Raw genomic sequence first — 22,229 nt, forward strand, 5'->3', positions numbered from 1 at the left:
TGCAGTGCATAAACATCGATGCATGTAGAATTTTTAAGATGGACCTTTATTTAGGACATTCTAATTACAGACACGTCGATGTATTGATGTATCGAAAGTTGATCACAGGTCCTTATTTGCACTGAAATATGTAGAATTTCCTAGTGAATAAAGCCCAATCAATTTTTCAAAATATATCTTGGTTGCATCTGTGAATTAATAGAGATGTTACTGATTGTGTGAAACAGACACATCGTTTAATATCGATCGCAGGCTCCTGAATCGATCGAATCGAAACTGCATCTTGGCAGGCATTGAGGTATTGGCAAACACCAAATCGCTGGCTAAAAGAATCAGTATTAGATCGTATCTTCATGAAACGTGTGATTTAGACCCCTAATAGTAACATGAAAGAAATACATATGCAGGATAGTTTATTAGATTAAAAGATTGTAAATGTTTGGCTGATGAGTACAGAGTAGAGTCAAAATCAAGGGCAAAATTTATTAATCACAATAATGATCCATTGCAGAATGATAGTATTATTTTACTTTCCATGATTCTCTCTCTCTCTCTCTCTCTCTCTCTCTCTCTCTTGCAGTTAAGAAAAAACATGCAGTTTGTCATCAATCTCAAGGCCCTCTGTCTGTCTTTTCTGTGTCGGCAAACTTAAAGGTACAACTTCACCGTTGACTAACAATGACATTGCGCTAAATAAACATCTCAGAAAACTTCACTGTATCAAAAATAACATAAGTTTTTTTTTTCTTTCTGTTGATGTGGAGTATCCACCATACAAGTAAACGTGTAAATTGTTACTATAGAAACAATAACGTATTAGAAGTATATGTTCCTTGCAGCTGGCACTACTGCAGTGTTGTTTCAAGTCCTTTGCTAATGGTCATTGTGCTCTCTGGATCTCTTAGCCATATGGCAGGGCAGAGAGGAGCAGAAAACAGGGCCTGAAACCTGTAGCAGAGCCTGACCTTCGAGTCAGACACCAAGAAAAATGACAGCCACCCTCGATCACAGTCCAACAACACACCAATCTTCCCAGGCGGCTTCTGGGAGATCAGGTTCATCTCCTGGTTATGGGAGGCAAAGAATCCAGTGCTGGATTGTTTTGGGATATTTTTGTCCTCCTGTGTAGCTGTTTTGTTCTCCTCTGTTAACTCTGACACTTTTTCCTCTCCTTCTGCTACATCTTCCACCAGAGCTTGATTTCTTTCTCTTTTGTTCTCATCTTGTGGAAGACCTTCCTGGCTTTTATCTTTTTTAAGGAATTCTTCTAATTTGCTTTTCTTTGATTCCCGATTGGGCACCTTGGGTTTTACAGCATCTTCCTTGACCAGTGACTTTGGTAATATTACTTCCCCATCTTTTGCTCCTTCCATATTGTTAGCCATCTTGTCATTATCCTTGTCTTCTCCTTTGTTCTGCCACCTGACACACCAGGAGCTGCTGTCTTGGCCCAAGCTCTGGTAATGGTCGTGACTGTTTTTGTACGTCACACCCACGGCCCAGTTGCTGTCCTCATCCTCCGGTGGCTGAAGCTCCCAGTAGTGCTGCCCACTGCTGAACTCTTTTGAACACAGCACCCTGAAGCCTATCTCTTTGTTGACTTGGTAGTCTTTCCAGGTAAGGAGCTCACTGTGCTCCACTGTGACAGTCAGGCCATCCTCAGAGAGAAGCACCAAGGCACTAGCAGTGACTGGGTCAAAGGTCACTCTGCTGGAATCTATATGCCAGAAAAGAGGGAATGACATTTAATGATCATTTAAATAATATGAAAACTTGAAATGTATTACCCACTGAAAGGGGCAGCATTTATTTAGAAATATTTGATTGTATTTTACATTTCAAAAGGTTGCCGCGTCGTTTGCTGTGGCCGCTGACAACTCTGAAGTAGTCTGATGTCAAATCTGTAATTGTAAAAAAAAAAAAGCACACAATCTGTGATCCCACTCAGTAACGTAAATGGTACAGCATTATCTAAACCGCGGGTATCAAAGTCATTTTAGAAAAGGGGCTTATATACAGTATGTATATATACACTCACCGTCCACTTTAATAGGAACACCTGTACACCTGCTCACTTATGCAGTTATCCAATCAGCCAATCATGTGGCAGCAGCACAATGTATAAATCATGTATCATGGAGATACAGGTAAAGAGCTTCAGGTAATGTTCACATCAAACATTAGAATGGGGAAAAATCTCTGATTTGGCTGATTAGATGCAGTTTAGGTGAGTGTGTGTGTATGTATGTATGAATGTATGTATATATATATACATACATACATAGTGTTACAATCTGGAGCTGAAATGGACTCTGAGGCAGCAACCCACATCAGTAACAAATCAGTTGTTTTGGTAACATTTTTATAACAAATTTTTAAAAAACATTATTATTTTTTTATTTTATTTATTTATTTATTGCTAATAAAGTATTATATATCCTTATTATATATCCTGTATATTTTGTCAGTAGCAGAGTTTATGGCCCATAGGTTATTGGCCTATTTTGCCCCCTAGTGGAATAACAGAGACAAGCTTTTTTCCAAATCTTTCAATTGTAAATTCTGGTCCAGCTAGCTGCATCCTTGAACTAGATTATAATTGTTCAGGACCCAGTTGCCTTGCCTTTTTCTCGTATTTCCTCTCTTCTCTGCAGCATGGTGCTGAGCTGAGATTCCAGACTACTGTTAAGTTGTTGAAGATCCAATATCATCCTCTCCACAGCTTGGCCATCCAGCTGAACATCCTGCAGCTGACCAACCTCTGGAGGCAGTTGTGGTAGAGGCTATAAGCAGGGCACAGCAAAGTTCATTTGGAACAGATTCGTTTTTCTTTTTGAGGGCTTTTGCTTATTTGGAGCTTATATTCAACAAAAACTATAGTCAGGTACTAACCAGAAGAAAGTTGAAGTACGAGTCATTGTTTAAGCACTCATCAATCTTATCCTTGATCAGTGATATGGAAACCATATGATCATCCAATCGTTCCTTCTGCTTTTCTATTTTTTGGAGAGCTCCCAACTTCTCTGCTTCTATAAAAGATATGGCTCTTTTCTGGGCATGGTTAATAGTGTTCAACAGTGCTTCAAAGCAGAGCTGCACATCTTCAGTCATCTTTTCTGCAGCATCCTGAGGATAACAAAGATGTATATATATATATATATATATATATATATATATATATATATATATATATATATATATATATATACACACACACACATACATACATACATACATATATGTATGTATAATGTTGAAGAGATATATATATATGTATCAATAAAATAAAAGCTACTAAGGTGAGTGAAAGCTGTACATATAGAAGGACAGATTAGGACCACACCTACACTAAAGCATACATGTCACTGAGATGTTCAAGGCCTCTTTCAAAACAGTAGCAGTGCCTTACATAAGTATCCCCCTTTACCTTTTCCACATTTTCTAGTGTTATAACCTGGAATTAAAATTGTACATTTGATTTACACAATATGTCCAACATTTGAAGGTGCAACATACTTTATTTATTGTAATACAAATGTATTTACAAAATGTTGAAAAGGTTCAAGGGGGTGAACACTGTAAATAAAATAATCAGTTTCTTCATGCTGTTAATCTCAAACAGACATGCGTTTCTGGTTTCTGACATTGTATCTTTCAGAATAGTGTGGTCATTCCCAGGTGGAATCTAAACGTCACTTAAATAGAGCCTTTCCAGCAATGCCATGAAGCTAAAAGGTCTTAACAAGTAGCAAGCTATGCTGCGATCAAAAGTAAGTCTGGATGAGATGAGAAAGAAATTTATTGAAATATATTAGTCTGGAAAGGGTGAACAACAGTGCCATTATCTCCAAATGTAGGAAAACTGGAAACAGTGGGAAATCTTTCCAGAAGTGGCCAGCCTATCAAAATTCCTCCAAGAGAGCATCAACTACTCATCCAGGAAGTCACAAGAACCCCGACTTGAAACCCATTGAGATGCTGTGGCAGGACCTTGAATGAGCAGTTAATGCTCAAAAGCCCTCCACTGTGGCTAAATTAAGCAAAGAAGAATGGACCAAAATTCCTTCACTGAAATGTGAAATAAGATGGATTGCAGCTGTTGCTGCTAAAGGTGGCACAACAAGTTAAGCTTAGAGGTAATTACTTTCACATAGGCGATGTAGGTTTTGCATAACCTTTTTCCTTTATTAAATGAAATGATCATTTAAAATGCATACTTTGTGTTTTCTGATGTTTTCCTTGTCTTATAATTACAATTTATATGAGGATCTGAAACCACTTAGTGTGACAAATATGCAAAAGTACAGGAAATCAAGAGGGGACAAATACTTTTTCATGGCACTGTATGTAGGCCAAACTAATTCATGGTTTCAAAGCAGTTCTATCCTTTATATCCTTGCACCTCTAGCATGTTAATTTAAGATATCAGATATTTAATATATCTGATTACACTAAATAGAGAAATGAGAACAATACAATCAGTCACCGTGTTAAACTGAATTATTTTTTTCCACATTGGACTTTTAGAGTCCCTATGAAATTTTGCCAATGTTTTTGTTTCTATCACCTTTTGATTATTTTTAAAGTGTGTCAGCCCTGGAAGGCCATAATACATACCTTTTTTTTTTTTTTCCTACCAGACAGTAAATTATTAAGGCCTTCATGGGCTGAATTTTAGTGTATTAGAAGAGAAAAAAACAGAAATCTCTGTAGGGTTGTGGTTCTGAGTTTAATACTCCTCATTTAGTGACTCTGCTTAGTGGCTTGAATGTTGTAACTCTATGAAAATGTGTCTACATAACCAGTATGATCTTACCGTTATACCCTCTGACATAGTATTCAATGTTTCCAAGAGTTCACCAGTGGCAGCCTGTCTGTCCTGAGCTTCTGTTGCCACTGGCTCGATTGAGGCCTGAATGAATGAGTTATAATAGCAAGTATGTTATAATGAACAAATAAAGCATAGACCTGAACGGAGTTGATTTGGTGCCAAAAGAATTAAACAAAATGGCAAATGCTGCATGTAAAACACAAGAATTAAAAGGTACACATTGCAAGTGCAAGTAAACAGAATTCAATCAATCTTTAGTTAAAAAAAAAAAAAAAATATATATATATATATATATATATATATATATATATATATATATATACACTGTATATTATATATATTATTGCATATATATATATATATATATATATATATAAAATTTGTTAATTAAATTAATTAATTTATTAACTATTTTTAATTAATTAATTAGATTAATTAACTTATTAATTAATTTAATTTTAATTAATTAATTATTTTTATATGTTTTTTTTAATATGTGAATTCCCTGTCATTTTACTGTACAAATGCCAGCATTGTTAGCATGGTTTGCAAATACTGACTTAGCTTTGAGTTTCTCACGCAGTTATTATTTTTGTTTGTACCTGTCTGTGATATCTTGTAAAAAATTTAGTTAGCTTTAAAATATACACACAAAAAAGTAGTAAATTAGCCCAAAGTATAAACAAAGTAGTAGCCTAATTTAAACCACTGAGATCCTGACCAGGCAGTTACTAAGGATTCTGTAAATGCATTGCACAGCACTGCATGTTCATGTTGAATGTTTGTCTTGCAGGCGTCATATCACTTGGGCAACTTATTTTTTCGTCCCAATGCCTACCTCTCAACTGATGCTCTGTGAAACTTTTCTAGTACCTAGTAATTAAGCCAAATTCTAAGCAGTTTGGTTTATCAACACCACTTATGTTCCTAATTTGCCAGCTCACCTTCCAGTCTGTCCTCATTTCTTCCACTGAGCGTGTGTTGCACTTGCGGTGCTTTGCTGTACACTGCCAACAGATGGCAGTCCCATGGTTCATGCAGAACACCTCAAGCACTTTGCTGTGCTTCTTACACAGCAGATCCTTGATGTCTGTAACCGGTGTGCACAGGCAGTGTTTGGCTAGTGCTTGGCTATTCATATGGGGTGTTGCGTGCACACTGCAAAAGCTAGCCAGGCATGTCACACAGGTCTTGACTGCTGACAGCTCCCTTCCCTCCTCACAGATGTCACAGTTGATCTGTTTTTCATCTGGAATCGAGACATCCTCAGACACTGGCCACACCTTCTCAACATGCTCCTTGATAGCACAGAGAATGGTGTTGGTCTTTAGGTCCGGCTTCGAGGGGAACTTACTGCGGCAGTGGGGGCAGCAAATGGATGAAAAGGCTAATTTCCAGTGTGTGCTGATGCAGGTCTTACAAAAGTTGTGCCCACATGGTATAGTCACAGGATCATTGAGGAGAGTCTGGCAGATGGAGCACAGAAGCTCATCCACTGGGAGAAGGAGTGGGATAATGGACGGCTTGGTGGCCATCTCTGTTTGAGATAAAAAAAAAAAGAATGAAGCTTGTATGCATCCAGGTCAATTCAAATAGAAAGTCATGGTGGCTGTGGTATAATTGTGAAATTATAAACCCATGTTGGTTTATGGAAGCTATATACAGGTATACAGCATTTACAGCTATATTGCAGGGTCATAAAATGATGCATATGCATGTTAACTCTATGGGGTCTTTCTGTAAATATTTTCAGAAACAACATGTAGGGCATTTTCATAAAATTAGCAGGATAAGGAAAAATTAGTAGGACTGACTATGCTAAATTGCCTAACTCTGAATGAGTGTGTGAATGTGTGTGCATGGTGAGATGGACTAGCATCCCATTCAGGGTGTATCCCTGTCTCATATTCCCGGGATAGGCTACTAATCCACAGCGAGGGGTTACTTTATCCTGATGAATAAAATTAGTAGGCCTCTTAGTGTCTCTTCTTATTGTATATTGTATTGTAATTTGTAATTTAAGTAGCCAAATTACAACACTGGTGTATATGATAAAAGGATTGAAGTAGAAATCTAGTTTAATCCAAAATGGAATTGCACAGACTGAAGAATTTTTTCATTACAATGAATATGGCAAATAATACTCTGGTTAGTCTTTGCCACATTTTGCTTTTTCTTCCAGTTCCTAACACGCCTAAACGCAGCAAGATATTTCTTTAGAAAAAATGAATTCTTCTAATGAATTCTTTGGTTTGTCCCTATGAGGGAACCTGTAAGGTTCTAAGCAAACCGTCTTTAGAAAACTCATCCAAAGAACCTTCGTGGCACTGTTAAAAAGAATGCTGTTGGAGAGGACAGAACAAAGTGCATCGGTTTGGTAATGTGGGATTATTTCTATTTTTTCATGATTATTTGTTAATGTATACACGACTTATTCATTACAAGATAAATTCAATTTAATGTGATTTCTGTAACTGTCTTTGTTCCCTCATGATTTCCATGTGATGTTCTGACTTGCTCATGAAATGAAGCAATCGATGTGAGTGAAGTGTAAACTTTCAGCTTTAATTCAAGTGGTTTAACAAAAATATTGCAATAACCATCTAGGAATTACAGCCATTTTTTTTTACACAGTCCCTCCATTTTCACAGGCTCAAAAGTAATTGGACAAACTAATAATCATAAATATTAGGATTATTTTTAATACTTGGATGCAAATCCTTTGCAGTCAATGACTGCCTGTCGTCTGGAACCCATGGACATCACCAGATGAGATGCTTTGCCAGGCCTTTACAGCAGCCGCCTTCATTTCCTGTTTGTCTGTGGGACTTTTTGCATTTAGTTTTGCCTACAGAAAGTGAAAAGCAGCTCAACTGGGTTGAGGTCAGGTGACTGACTCAGCCATTTAAGAAGACTCCATGTCTTTGCCTTAAGAAGCTCTTGGGCTGCTTTTGTGGTACGTTTTGGGTCATGATCCATCTGTACTGTGGAGCGCTTAAACTATAGCCCTATACACTTCAGAATTCATCCTGCTACTTCTATCAGCAGTCACATCAGCAATAAACACCAGTGACCCAGTTCCATTGGCAGCCATACATGTCCATGCTATAACACTGCCTCCACATGTTTGACAGATGATGCGGTGTGCATTAGAACATGAGACCTTCCTTTCCATCTCCATACTCTTTTCTTCCCATCATTGTGGTACAAATTCATCTTTTTTTTTTTAAGCAAAGTCTAATCTGGCCTATCTGTTCTTGAGTGTTACCAGTGGTTTGCATCTTGAGTTAAACCGTCTGTATTTACATTAATGAAGGCGTCTCTTGACTGTGACAAAGATATATCTCCTCCAGAGTGTTCTTGACTTGGCTAGATGTTGTGAAGGGGTTTTTCCTTCTAAAAGGAAATAATTCTGCGATCATCCACTTTAGTTGTCTTCCATGGTCTTCCAGGCCTTTTGGGGTTGCTGAGCTCGCCAGTGCATTCCTTCTTTTTAAGAATGTACCAAATTGTAGATCTGGCCACTCCTAAAGTTTCTGCTATCTCTCTGATAGGCCTGTTTTTTTTTTTAGCCTAATGATGGCCTCCTCCACTTGCAGTGACATGTCTTTGGAATGCATATTGAGAGTTCCCATGAACAGCTACCAAATGTAAATTCAATGCTTGGAATCAACTCCAGACCTTTTATCTCTTTAATTTGTCATGAAATAAGGAGGAAACAGGCCACACCTGGCCACGAAACTGCTTATCAGTCAAGTGTCCAATTACTTTTGAGCATGTGAAAATGGAGGGACTATGTAATAAATGGCTGCAATTCCTAAACAGTTAATGCAATATTTTTGTTAAACCCCTTGAATTAAAGCTGAAAGTCTACATTTAAAATTTTGCTTCATTTCAAATCCACTGTCATGGTGTACAGAGGCAAAATTATGAAAATTGTGTCACTGTCCAAATACTTATGGACCGGACTGTATATGGTCCTCTTGCATGCACACATCAGTATAAAAACCTGCTGTGTCCAATTTTTGTTTAGACTATAGAATGCCCAGGTTGTCTCTGTGCACACAATAAACCATCTCTTTTATTATACCCTGGCTCTTGGTCACCTGATTGTCCAGTCATCTTACTTCTGATGAAACTGCTGTATTTGATGGTCATCCAGAAAGCTTTAGAACAGTAACATAGTATTGATCACCAACAACAGTGAAAGATAAGACCATAAAAACAAATTTCACAGCAGGTTCCAAGCACTGCACACACAAAACAACATCCTGTGAGCTGATTTGATTGATCATTGTGACAGAAGTCCTACCTTGTTTTCTTATGGAGAGGTCCACAGTGCTGTGTAAACTGCAGGCTGCTCGGTCCTCGTCAGTGAGCAGTGCTTCTCGGTAGGTCCTCAGCAGACCACGCCCATTTCTAACGAAACGAAAGTTCAGCCGTCCTGAAAATTCATTTACACTGAAACGAAAGCTCTTTTTCTTTGCAGGGTGAATCAGCAGATCATAGCGCAGGTGCTTGTACTGAACTGAGTCAGTGTGATGCTCCGTGTTCATTCTTTAACCCGACTGCAACATTAAACACAGCGATACACCTGTAGAGGTAAGGACCTGGTCGCAGGAACATCTTGCTGCGTGCTTGTGTTTTTCTTTTTTACCGGAAGTACAGAATGACAGCTAGCACCAAACAGGGACGTCGGATAGCCGCTACTTGCTGTAGCTACGGGACTTTTTTGTATTTTAACCTGCACACCAGTGAAGTAATGTTAGCTAGCAAGCAAGCTATACGTACTTCCTAGCTAGTTAGCTAGCTAATAAGAGAAGAGAAGAGAAAAGTGCTAATTAGCATGCTGGCTGTCATGGCATTTTGTTTTTTTCCGGGTGCGCGCGCCCTGAACTGAGCCCATGTTGCACATGACTAGGTTGCTCTAAGTTGTTAACTAGCTATTTCGCTAGCTAGCTAACTAAATTTGTATACTGGCAACTGAACAGTTGGTTAATTTGCTTTAAACATGCTTAGTATTCATTTATATTGTAACAGGTAAACCTACCTAATTTGTTGCTCTGCACAATGTGTGTGAGGTAAACAAACTGTAATTTGTATGTTACATGTATAATGGCCAGTGAATGAAGGAGAAGGTGTACCTAAAACTAAAATGGCCACTGAGTATTTGCTTATCAGCACCATTTGTTAGTTTAAGACTCTTTGAAGACCTACAAGTATAACAAAGGCCTCATAAACAATAAAAAAAAATACAGCAAACTTGATTAAAAAGGGTTATAGTGTTGAGTAAAGAAGGTGAAAGAAGAACAAGTTTTAGAGTGAGAAAAATGTGCATACAAGGACAGTTGTGTTGTAAATGAAACTCAGGAAGGTTATTAATCCACAGCTCAGGCTGAAATTAGTTCAGGTTGAATCTGAGGCACGGGTCACTGTTTGGCATGTACAGTGCACTCCAGAATTACTGGCAAGCTTCAAGAAAATGAGCAAAAAATGTTTATTTAAGTGATATTTTGAGCTTAGGTACATAGAGACCGTCATTCATTCACTCATTCATTTCCTGTAAGAGCTTTAGCCAGGCTATGTTTTTTTTTTTTTTTAAATTTAGAACCTTTTTTTAATAGTGTTTTTTTTGTTGTATTGTAACGCCTGGCCTGGAGAGAATAACAGCACTGAGTGTCTTCGTGTAATGTCTAACAATTTTGCAGATACTTGTAGAGAGATCTTGGTCCACTCCATATTGAACATTAGAAGCTTTTCTGTATTCACAGGCTTGTGAATGTGGATGCACTCTTCAAGTTAGACTACAGGGTTCGAATCCGGAGACTGAGTCAGTCATTGTAAAACAACGAATTTGTGTTTCTTTAACAATTTCTGTGTTGTTTTGGAAGTATATGTGGCTCATCATCATCTTGAAAGCTCTTGAACCTCCTGGCAGAGGCAACCAGGTTTTGTGCTGAAATATCCTGGTACTTAGTAGAATTCATGGTACCATTAATCTTCATAAGAGCCCCTGAACTACCAGTCACGAGCCAGACCTAAAGTCGCAATGATCCTCCACCATATTTTATTTATTTATTTATTTATATTTTTTACAGTTGCTAAAAAGTGCTTTATTTGCAGTCTCTTTTTGTCACCAAACATGCTGATGGTGTGAATAACCAAAATGTTTGATATTGGTCACATCTGACTGCAGCAGACAATGCCACTTGTAGTTCTTATAATGCTTGGTGTGATGCTTTTCATTCAGGTGCTGTATTTTGTGAGGTACTCTCAGGAAGGCCTTCTATCTTAGCTGAAACTTTCTTCTAAGTAGACAGACGCACATAAGGAAAGAAGGGAGGGTGAAATAAACAGGGAAGAAGGCCTATGGCAGGCTAAGCCAGGGATTGTTATCATCTCTGACCTCATTTTGACTCAAGGAATAAGAAATATAACACATTCAAAAGTTCTGAATCAACCTATACCATCAGTGAGTTACAGACGGTATCACAAGTCACACTTAACACAAAACTTTAGCAAATGGCCACAGAGTCAGAGGCAGATAAATAAGGCAGTTATCTCTTCATATCACTTCTAAACAGATTGTTATTCTGAAAGTAGCATTGAACAGTTAATTTTGAAATGTGTAGAATTGTGTAATTCTAATTACACAACCTTTGGCCTTTTTTTCCTTCCTTCAATATCTTCCTTATTGTGTGGGGGACAGCTTGCTCATGGTTCAGTGCTTAATGGTATTTTAATGGCTTATGTATTTTTATATCTTTCAGCAGATTTGTGCAGGTCAGCAAACATCTGTTACTTTTGGGTTGAAATGTCTTTGGTTTTTTCCCTATGGTAAAGGATGACAAACTGAAGCAAACTCATATTTATACATATACATTAAACCAAAAGCAAATAAAATAATATAAGTTTTTCAAAACTTAAAATATTCCTTGGCATGTAAATAATTTTGGCACTAAGAGAAAATGTTATTATTTAAAAAGTAGTTCTAGTGAGAATGATTTTTTTGGTCATTTTAATGATAAGTGCCAATAATTCTGGAGGGCACTGTTAATGTCTTTATACTTTTACCTCCGTGACCTTTGATGCAATGTGCAGAGATGTGATGGCCAGAAAATGCTGTTCTTTTTTATAATCGAGTTACTTTAATTTACAATGGGCCCATGTGATTAATTTTACAATCTGTGGAATTATTTTTTAAAGCAGTTTGAAACATTTGTAGTCCTTCGATCAAAGACCTATTCTGTGATTAACAGTATTGTGCAATATGCTGCAACTTTAATCGGTGGGAAACTACAGATGGCTGACGCATTAGAGAAAAAAACAGTACCTCTTTTATGCTATAGGAGGCGTTTTACTGGCATGTTTTTAGATCCTCTTGTATGCTTAGAGGGAAGATGAATCTATGATGAAACATTTGTATTCTGATGGGACTGGCGTCTTCCAGAATCACAATGTCCCCATCCAGCATGAGGCATGAGGGCTCACTGAATGGTTTTGAGTATGAAAATTTTGCAAATTATGTGCTGTAGCCTTCACAGTCAGCAGATCTCAACCCAACGCCTAGGGGAGATTCTGGAGACGTGTAGAATTGATGCCAATGTGCATTAAAGTTGTTCTGGTGTCTTGTGGTGGGCCAACACCTTACTAAACCACTTGTTGTTTTTAACTACAATTTGCAGCTTGTCTGTATGTGGGATTTTAACAAAATGTATCAAGAGACACTAAATGTTATATACTAGTAAGATGTTACATAGGTAATAGCATCAGTTATAAGAAAGGGTCACCCCAGCAATGAATTCCTGTGTATTTTTTATAAGTTAAGCTCAGTGGAGAGTAAAAGGTCACTCACAAAGTACAGCAAAATAGAACTATTATATGTACACTTCTCAATAGAAAGTGAAAAATAACCCTGATTTTACATTTTAGATCTTTTTGTTTTTCAAGATGAAGTGCCCAAAGTGTAATCATGTTGCTTTGGAGGAGACAGCAAAGTTCTGCAGTCAGTGTGGGACTGCCCTGACAGCACAACTCTCAGAGAAAACCCAAAGTAGGTTATACACATACATATATTTCTCTTTAACAAATAGTTCCTATGAAATAATGCATTCCTTCCAATGGAATTAGCAAAAAACATGATTGAAGTGCTGTAGATAAATCTGGTCTATCACTTGATCTTTATCAGCCATTCTTTATCACTTTGTCAGGCATGTTATCTAAACAAACACCAGATGGTTCTACACAGTCTGCAGTCATTCCACATGCAACTGATGTAGACATGAAGACAGAAACGAACCCAGACTCCTCAGTCTTGGACAATCGTCAAACAGCCGGGTCTCCTAAAAGGCCCAATGACAACAGCCCGAATGTCAAAAAAAAGGTATCTTCCACATGAGGTGGCCTTGCATTCTTTTTTCAATCTCATGGTCTTATGTATTTGGTATTAGAATGGATATATTCAGAGCAATCAGCTGTCTTTATCAAAATGTTCCCATTAAATTCAATCTTATCATATTTTATTTACTCCCTCAGAAAAAAAAGAAGAAGAAGAAAAGGAGAGCGTCAGGGAAAGACGGGGGTCCTGTGTCTTTGACCTCTGATCTCTCGGACATCTCCCTGACTGATAAAGACATAGGGAGGACACAGGAGGAAGCTGTGTCCTCTGACAGTGAGGACTCAGTGTGTCCTATGGATGAGACTCCTGACTTGAACCTAGACACATCCGCTCAGGCTGAAGGTCAGACCAGTGTGTCTCCTGAATCATCTCTCGTCAACCCATCAGAAGAAAAAACTGGTGATCCCATGACACTCGAGGAACCTGCTTTACCTGAGGCAGATGCAAACAAGAACCTGGCTTCAGGAGAACCAGGAGAATTACAAGACCAAAAATCACAGGGTGATGAAGAGCCCGCTCATCTGGACAGTGATAGCTCACTTCCATCATCTTCAGAAACAGAGAAACAAGAACAGTTGATTGACCGAAAGAAACCCAAGCATGAGGTTCAGAAAGACGCATTTAAGACACAAAATCAGAAAGGTGAACCTAACAGCATGCAAAGCCAGCAGGATGAATCTAAGAAATCACAAAGTAAGAAAGATGAATCAAAGAAATCACAAAGCCAGAAAGATGACTCAAAGAAATCACAAAGCCAGAAAGATGACTCAAAGAAATCACAAAGCGAGAAGGATGAATCAAAGAAATCACAAAGCCAGAAGGATGACTCAAAGAAATCACAAAGCCAGAAGGATGAATCAAAGAAATCACAAAGCCAGAAAGATGAATCAAAGAAATCACAAAGCCAGAAAGATGAATCTAAGAACTCAGAAAGCCAGAAGGATGCATCTAACAAGACACAAAACCAGAAAGATGCTTCTAACAAGTTGCAAAGCCAGAAAGATGCATCTAACAAAACACAAAGCCAGAATGATTCATCTAGCAAAACACAACCCATTCTGGATCAGAATGCCAATGTTGATCAGTCTGCAAATGCTAAGGCTGAGCCATGCACACAGAAAACAAAGAGCCTAAACCAGGAGGGAAAGAAATCTGGAATGGTGTTTGGACCACAGAGCGAAGAGGTAAAGCTCTGTCATTCCTTAAAATATGCTAATACATTTAATGTAATGTATGGTTTAAAATGCACGAAGTGATCAATCAAATGAAAGCTGTTTTTTTTTCATGCTCAGGTACAGAGTCTAGGCTCTAGTGTTGATCCACAGTTGAATGAAAATAATCAGCCTCTGCAGTCTGCTCAGGGGAAAGGAGATCATTTGAGTGGCCAAAGAAGTCCAGTGTCTAAGAGGGAAAACAAAAGTGAAGAGACAGTTACAAGGAAAGATGGTCCTCCAGAGAGGTATTTAGAATCTGGCTTATGGAAAGCTTATCATTTTTGTCTAGGTATAGTAGATTGTCAGCTGTATTCTTTTTGCTACTTTACTAATTCTTTCTTCTGATAAATTGCAGAATTCCCACTTCAACTCAGCAGCTTTCCTCAAGTGAGAGACTTACCATTTACTTTCATGCTGTATTGTCAAAGGATTTTAAGTTTGACCAAAATGAAGACCGCATATTTATAAAGGCTGGCCCTCCGATTAGTGACTGGGAAAAAAACCTGGTGGAGCTGTCTGTGACACGGTAAGACTGAGCTCTTTCCTAATGTCCAGGTTCTATGTTCATAACTTCCGTTCTGAAGTACTATGGAAATAACTAATTTATGGTTTCAGGGATCTCGATGAACATGGATTTCTTGTAGAAGGGAGTCTGCTGTCTACAAAGTTCAAAGCAGAAGCTGTGTCAATACCCTACAAATATGTGGTATATAAGGAAAAAAAGCAGAAATATGAGTTCGAGTATATCTACAAAATGGATTCGAATGAACCCACAAACAGATGTCTTTTTGTTAAACGACATCTACTAAACGCAGAGGGTGAGCAGAATCTTTCATAAGCCAGCAATTCCCCAAAGACAGTTGAAACTATGCTACATTACCTGTTCTGACTAGTCTACATTTTACTAATATAACAGTGTATATCCTGACTTGTTATAAGAAATTTTAAAGATGAGTAGTTTATATAAACTAAATAAAATATGGGCAAGCATTACTCTAATGCATTGTGCAAATGAAATTCTTCATCAGATGATAATCATTATTCTTCTCCGGCATTGATTCTTTGGCACTGATATCAGTTGTATTTAGGTACTTTATATTTAAACATTTACATTGTGTGATTTTAATTGTTTTTTATGGGTTCAGCTGAGACGAAATGTTCTTTTACAGTCAATTTCATCATCTTTAATTACATATATTCAGTGTATTCAAAAGGTGCACATCAAAATCTGGTCAGTTTGTGGACAAGGTCTGATCTGTTTATGTATTGCAGGAGAATGGCATCAGTATGATGACATAATCTGTGCAGAACCATCTAAGAGCGTGTTTAAAAGAATAAAGAACACCTTACAATTTTGGACTGAACAGAGGAAAAATGTGATTGAAGGAAGAGAGATTGCAGGGAGAGTTATGCTTGAGACAATCTTTGATTTTCTCAGAAGCTGGACTGACATCAATCTCAGAAATTTTATCACACAGCTCAAGCAGTTCCATCAGATCTACGGAAACCCCTTTGTGTATGAAGAGAAGGAGAAAAAGTGGTCATCCTTGAATTACACTGAAAAAGATGTGAGTATTACTGATGTAATTTGGACACCACATCTACTAGACTATTTCCTTGCTTGAATAAGAAGAATGCATACTAATGTTCTGCTTTTTTATATTAGGTAAGTAACCTCATAAAGAACTTTATGGTTGAACACGTCACTCCAGAACTGCAGAAAGATGGCTCATCAAAAAAAAGTGAATACATTAAGGATCCTCTGAAGGCTGCTATCATTATGCTGTACTTGTGGAAGCAGTATGACCTTAAGCTGGAACGGAGGGAACTTAATTGTCTTTGCTCTGCCCTCTGCCTGCCAAATCTGCCTAAAGATGAGTTTCTCCCCTTCTGGACGAACATCCAAGAGTCATTTTCATGCTTGAAAAAGTGGGTGCACTTTCATTTTTGAAATACAATATCTCCCAGATTACCAAATACAGTACAATATAAAGTTGTGTGAAACCTTATTGGCTGTACTTATGCATATGTTCGAAATTTTTAATATTTTAAATGAATTCCTATAAATATACATTAATCATATAGTTTGTTATATAAATTGCTTATTTTTAAATAATTGTTTGTATGTAACTAATTATTAATTATCTCACATTTTTATTAAGAGATTTTAGTCCAAATTTAGTCCATAAAGTACTTTAGGTATAGAAACAACCAATTCAAGTTCATTACCCCAGAACGTCTTACAAGGCCAGGGTTGTCAGCTGGTGGATTGTGGTCTGGATTCGGACCCAGGAGAGTATTTCAGTGGTATGAACTGAGTGCTTGGGGGGAAAAAATACTGTAGCAAAATGAAAAATGTACAGAAAAAGAAACACTGGCCATAAATCTGTGACAAAAACCAGCATGAAACAACTATGAAATAACCATTTTAATTGTCTTATTTGTAGCCATAAACTAATCATTAATTAAGCAATAAAAGGTAACTGTTGTCACTGTTCAGAATTTTATGTAACTGAATCTTTACAAATTTAGAAATTCTGGATCAGAATAAATATTTAAAAATAATTTTGTAAATAAATTTATAAATGAATAATCCTGTACTAGACCATTAACATTTAACCTGTCCTTTTAACTCTCTAGTTTGCCTGACACATTGGTGGATCTGATTAACACAGTGAAGGGGGAAGGGATGACCCGATGGATTGTTGCGATTCCACTTCTGCATCTTCTCAAGGGAACTTCAAAACCATTCGAACCTGTTTCGCTCACTGTGAACCCAAAAAACGAACAGGCATGGGCTGGACTACAAGGACTGAAATTGGCTAATACAAAGTCATTTACTTCACAAGATAGAAGGTACTTTTTCTATGACTCATTTCATAATACTATTTAGTCACCACTGATTCACAGACATTGCTTTATATACTATACCCTGGCTGCCTTTTGATATGTGATCAGGTGAACTAAACTGATTCCATTATATTTAAATGTATATATATTTTGGCTATCAATGAGCAGCTCACTACACTCACTATATATACACACACTGAGCACTTTATTAGGAACACCTGTACACCCACTCATTCATGCGATTATTATTATTAATCAGCTAGTCATGTGGCAGCACAAAATCATGCAGATACAGGCCAGCAGCTTCGGGTATTGTTCACAACATCCATCAGAATGGGGGAAAAATGTAATGTAATGTAATCAAGCTGATTTGAGAATTTCTATAACTGCTGATCTCCTGGGATTTTCACACACAACAGTCTCTAGAGTTTACTCAGAATGGTGCAATAAAGAAAAAAAACATCCAGTGAGTAGCAATTCTGCAGGAAACACCTTGTTAGTGAGAGAGGTCAATGGAGAATGATCAGACTGGTTTGAGCTGACAGAAAGGCTACAGTAACTCAGATAACCACTCTGTACATTTGTGATGAGCAGAAAAGTATCTCAGAATGCACAACATTTTGAAACTTGAGGCAGATGGGCTACAACAGACCACGTGGGGTTCCACTTCTGTCAGCTTAGAACAGAAAGCTGAGGCTGCAGTGGGCACAGGCTCACCAAACCTGGACATTTGAAGACTGGAAAAATGTAGACTGGTTTGATAAATCTCTCTTTCTGCTGAGGCACACAGATGGTAGGGTCAGAATTTGGCACCTGCAGCATAAATCCATGACCCAGCCTGTCTTGTGTCAACAGTCTAGGCTGGTGGAGGTGGTGTAATGGTGTGGGGAATGTTTTCTTGGCACACGTTGGGCCCGTTAATACCGATCATCGCTTGAATACCACAGCCTATTTAAGTATTGTTACTGACTATGTGCATCTCCTCATGGTCACAATTTACCCATCTTCTAATGGCTACTTCTACCACGATAATAAACCATGTCACAAAGCAAAAGTTGTCTCAAACTGGTTTCATGAACATTAGTTCAACGTTCTTCAGTGGCCTTCCCAGTCACTGGGTCTGAATCCAGTAGAACACCTTTGGAATGTGGTAGAACAGGAGAATTGCAGCATGAAAGTGCACCTGAAAAATCTGCAGGAATTGCGTGATGTGATCATGCCAACATCGACCAGAATCTCAAAGGAATGTTTCCCACATCTTGTGCAATCCATGCCACAAAGAATTGAGGCTGTTTTGAGAGCAAAGAGAGGCCCTACCCAGTATTACTATAGTGTTCCTAATAAAGTGTTCAGTGAGTGTACATGCAAATTAATGCATGCAGGTTTTTAAGAAACTGAGGACTAGTTGGTTAGTATTAACATATTATGCATACGGTATATCTTTTCAGATCAATGCTGAATCTCATGAAAGCAAATCGTCATCTCGTGGAAGTGGACACACTGCTGGCTCGATCATGGATGTTCCTGATATCTGTTGATGAGTTGGTGGAATGCAGCACTAATATCCATGTCGAGCTTTCTGACATGTTACAACTGTTCATTCTCAAAGCTCCAGCTGATATTTTCTACAGCAATTCCTCAGTTAGTGTAAATATCTAACTCTTTAAGTAAATTGATGTAATGATTGAAGGATTATTATGTAAGGAATAAAACATGATGAGGCATGCTGTCACTGGCCAAATTTTTCTCTATTGACTATACACAAGTGTTCATATTGGTGTAGTTCTTGCTGACAAGATTAATTATATTTATTTTGTCTGATTATTTTTTTGATAATAGATTTGTATGTTCCTCCACAGAATGTGTCAGACACGCTGACATTCATTCAAAGCCAGCTTCTTGAACAAAAATACAGGTAAGACAATCTCAGGTGATTAACTAATGAACAGAGTAATATTAGCTAATACATAGCTTTAGTGAGACCCATTGGAATGAGTATTGGTACTGGTAAGATCTCATATTGAAATATTGGATACTCTAGATACTGCCATATAAAAACTGTGTCATTACTGATAGCAGACATTGTATGATATCAACTTGGAGTTTGTTGGTTCATTTTTTTATAGCTGCTTCTCTGATGACTATGGAAGGAACTGCTTATCCGCAGCCGTGAAGCTTCTGGAGAAGATATGCAAAGGAGTGAAGTCTTCCTACAAGTGTACAGACATTCCAGTTGCTTGCTTGAACCTTGTGGTTTCAGTTTCAGAATTTGCCCAGTCTCTCCCTGAGCAAGTATGTCAAAGTGAATCTACTGCCAACATAGTAAGCAAAATTACATATGGAATTGGTTAAAAATGTCATGTTGCTGTTTCTGCATAGAGGTACAATCATGTGCTGCTTGTCTTTGGTGTCCAGAATTTTTGCTTCTGCTTAGTCACTAAGTTAAATAGCCCGTTTCTTAGTGATGAAGTTAATTCTGCGTAACTGATATGTTTATTTTTCTGTTTTGATTAATGTATTGGATACAATAAGCTGATAAAGTCATTCTCTCTTTACAGTCATTGTAGATTAAAATTATACAAAGCCTAGTCTCTCTTGTGGTCTAGCTCTTTTAGAAAGTGCAAAAATCACCTGCGTTTGCTTTGGTAATATTAGATCATCAATGAACAAAAACAAACAAAAAAAAAAGATTCCCAAACTGAGTTTCAGTCTTGGTAAATCTTTTTTTTTTTGTTTTTTGTTCATTTGTTTATCTGTTTGCATAAATATTTCCCTGTATTTTGCCCTTTTATGTGGAGATTCCCTGAAATGTAAATGAGACAAACACTCAAAATGGAAAAAAGTGTTGTTTTGCTCATATGAAAGATACAATAATTTCTAGACTCTGTTAGTGAGTAAACTTGTAAGGTTTTTGTGGGTATTTTTTCCACATGCAAACTGTTAGTAAATCAGGGCTTGAATCTTTCATTATTTTTAATGGTTATGTTTTTTTTTTTCTAGGAGATTCAAGAGAAAGACTGTCTAAAAGCCATAGAGAAGAGGTCAAAGATCCTGGAGCTTTTGTCAGTGGCACTGAAAACTGTCAGAACTTGGATAGGACAGACCTTTAAGGACAACCTGTTGCAGCACTACACTTTGAGTGCCAACCTCACATCAGAGATTGAGGTGAGAAAATAATTAATTGTACAGTTTTTAGCATTGCTTTTCATTTTAAATTGTGAATAACACACATAACTATATTACTATTACTTTATTTTCTACTTCATCATAGATGTGGAACAACATTATCTCCATAAGCTTTGAAAGTGAGGAATTTACCAAGGAGTGGAGGGACACATTTACTAGAGATTTTGAAGGAAAATTTCAACAGGTTTGGAATGTTTATGTTTGTGCATATTGAATTAATTCTGTAAAATAAAGTATTGATTACACAGTGCATTGCATTTCAGGAATCTTCAATAGACCAAATTGAAGTGTACTGCAGTAGAATTGAAGAACTTAATGATACCCATCCTCATGTGGCAAGAAGTGTTGAGAAGTGTGCCCTACAAGCTGTCACCTCAATGTGCCAGGTATTGTAGATTTCTCTTGTAAGGTTAAGGTTTGATTAATTCACCGATAATCCAGCATCAAGATGGCTTTTTTTACTTCCATCCTTCTTTTTTTATATGATGTCACACTGTATAACTGCTGCCATGGTGGGGACTAAATGGGGACTGACTGCATTAATGCAGTATTAGGGAACCGTACAGGATCACAGTCTATTTTATCAGTGTAGAACCCTGGTGTGTGAGGTCGTGGAGGAATATTTGAGAGGCAGGCGGAATTTTAGCCAAGCTCCGGGCTCGCGTTTATTCAGGCTGTGCTTTTCAGGTGTGTGTGTGTGTGCGTGTGTCTTGCGAGCTCTGCCAGCTATATCACGCTTTCTCTTTCTCGCCGGTTAAGCTGCATTCTCTTCTAATGTAAAGTGAGTAATTTTAGCCATCTGTCATTTCTAGGTACATTAGCGTTGGCTAGCAAAGCTGGAAATTCAGTCCCAAAAAACAGAAAAATCATGTGACTGAAATGCTAGGATAAAATGAGAGAGAAAGTGTGAATAAATGATCTTTCATATTTGGACTGAGTATTAGCTCATTATTTCATGGAATTTTTATTAACCAATACACTTTAGCATAGTTATTTGTAATTATTTTCCAAAATTTTCACTGTAATGATGCGCGTTAGAACACACACTAAAAATCAATACATTTCTATTGTCAAGTCAGGGTCTATGCATATGCCCTGTGTCTCCGCAGCCATTTCTCAGGCCCAGCTGCTGTAATTTAGCTACCTAAACAATGTAACTTGTTTTTGACAAATGTTTTTATCTGGGTGATTTTTTTTCCCTCTTAGGCGAAGACTGAAGCAAGACTATTTGAGAGATGCAAAATAAACTGGAAGTTTGGAAAGCTTATCTCTGCAATTATTCAGAAGTCTTGGCCGAAAACTGAGAGCGGGTCATACCATGAGAGGGAAGAGGTGGTTCTCCAGCACCTTCTTAACTGGACAGCAGCCAAGAATATTTTCCAACTTCATGGTAGCTAATTTTTATTTTTTTCAGCAGGGACATGAATTGTTCTGTAAGTTCTCTTGATATTCTTTTACACTATTTTAACTCTCACTTTAGGTGCTGATGAAAAACTGATTGATCAGCTCTCTGAAGAGGCTAAAGAAAGACTTGCCATGGCAACGTCATTATTTACAAATATTTCAGATCAGCTCATCAGAGGAAGCATCAGGATTAAAGTTCTCAATCACATCTTGGCGAAGAAGAATACTTTCACTGAGTTGGTAAAAATAGGTAATTGCACAGATCAGCTGTCTTGATCTCAGTACTGATATGAACACCTATGACAGTAGTGTTAATACATTACTGGGACCGCTCATTAAACTTGAG

At 37.6% G+C, this 22,229-nt stretch overlaps 2 protein-coding genes across 7 annotated transcripts in view; one reads left to right on the forward strand and one right to left on the reverse strand.

Annotated features, from left to right (window-relative positions):
- Positions 1-300: 300 nt before the first annotated feature.
- Positions 301-9,387, reverse strand: LOC113528053 (E3 ubiquitin/ISG15 ligase TRIM25). Of its 2 annotated transcripts, XM_026916317.3 has the most exons (7): positions 9,144-9,387; positions 5,776-6,368; positions 4,817-4,912; positions 2,893-3,126; positions 2,624-2,783; positions 1,836-1,901; positions 306-1,717 (listed from the first exon to the last, which is right to left on the reverse strand). In XM_026916317.3, the coding sequence occupies exons 1-7, from the start codon at positions 9,385-9,387 to the stop codon at positions 846-848; spliced, it is 2,265 nt and encodes a 754-aa protein (XP_026772118.3). In that variant the 3' UTR covers positions 306-845. The 2 variants fall into 2 exon arrangements, with proteins under 2 accessions (XP_053095107.1, XP_026772118.3); XM_053239132.1 differs by lacking the exon at positions 4,817-4,912 and having other exon boundaries at positions 301-1,717.
- Positions 9,296-22,229, forward strand: part of rnf213a (ring finger protein 213a) — a 48,595-nt gene continuing 35,661 nt past the window's right edge. The window contains exons 1-18 of one of the 5 annotated variants that reach the window (XM_053239128.1): positions 9,296-9,433; positions 12,782-12,884; positions 13,042-13,214; positions 13,367-14,413; positions 14,522-14,688; positions 14,799-14,969; positions 15,059-15,261; positions 15,716-16,011; positions 16,110-16,372; positions 17,084-17,299; positions 18,742-18,940; positions 19,153-19,208; positions 19,420-19,615; positions 20,294-20,458; positions 20,565-20,663; positions 20,743-20,865; positions 21,686-21,869; positions 21,960-22,133. In XM_053239128.1, the coding sequence (XP_053095103.1) occupies positions 12,782-12,884; positions 13,042-13,214; positions 13,367-14,413; positions 14,522-14,688; positions 14,799-14,969; positions 15,059-15,261; positions 15,716-16,011; positions 16,110-16,372; positions 17,084-17,299; positions 18,742-18,940; positions 19,153-19,208; positions 19,420-19,615; positions 20,294-20,458; positions 20,565-20,663; positions 20,743-20,865; positions 21,686-21,869; positions 21,960-22,133 (3,835 nt within the window). In that variant the 5' untranslated portion in view covers positions 9,296-9,433. Of the gene's footprint in view, positions 9,434-12,763; positions 12,885-13,041; positions 13,215-13,366; positions 14,414-14,521; positions 14,689-14,798; positions 14,970-15,058; positions 15,262-15,715; positions 16,012-16,109; positions 16,373-17,083; positions 17,300-18,741; positions 18,941-19,152; positions 19,209-19,419; positions 19,616-20,293; positions 20,459-20,564; positions 20,664-20,742; positions 20,866-21,685; positions 21,870-21,959; positions 22,134-22,229 lie in introns of all 5 variants that reach the window. The other 4 variants (XM_053239131.1, XM_053239130.1, XM_034310047.2 and 1 more) reach the window with 4 other exon arrangements.

The sequence above is a fragment of the Pangasianodon hypophthalmus genome, chromosome 13, assembly GCF_027358585.1.
Source record: "Pangasianodon hypophthalmus isolate fPanHyp1 chromosome 13, fPanHyp1.pri, whole genome shotgun sequence".
Lineage (NCBI taxonomy): Eukaryota > Metazoa > Chordata > Actinopteri > Siluriformes > Pangasiidae > Pangasianodon > Pangasianodon hypophthalmus.

Excerpts from the sequence above, each read along its gene's own strand:
- LOC113528053 (XM_026916317.3), bottom strand. The coding sequence starts at position 9,387 with ATGAACACGGAGCATCACACTGACTCAGTTCAGTACAAGCACCTGCGC. Across the intron at positions 3,127-4,816 it reads CTATGTCAGAGGGTATAACG|GATGCTGCAGAAAAGATGAC; the intron begins GTAAGATCATAC and ends TGTTATCCTCAG. Across the intron at positions 1,902-2,623 it reads AGAGGAAATACGAGAAAAAG|ATTTGACATCAGACTACTTC; the intron begins GCAAGGCAACTG and ends TTACAATTACAG.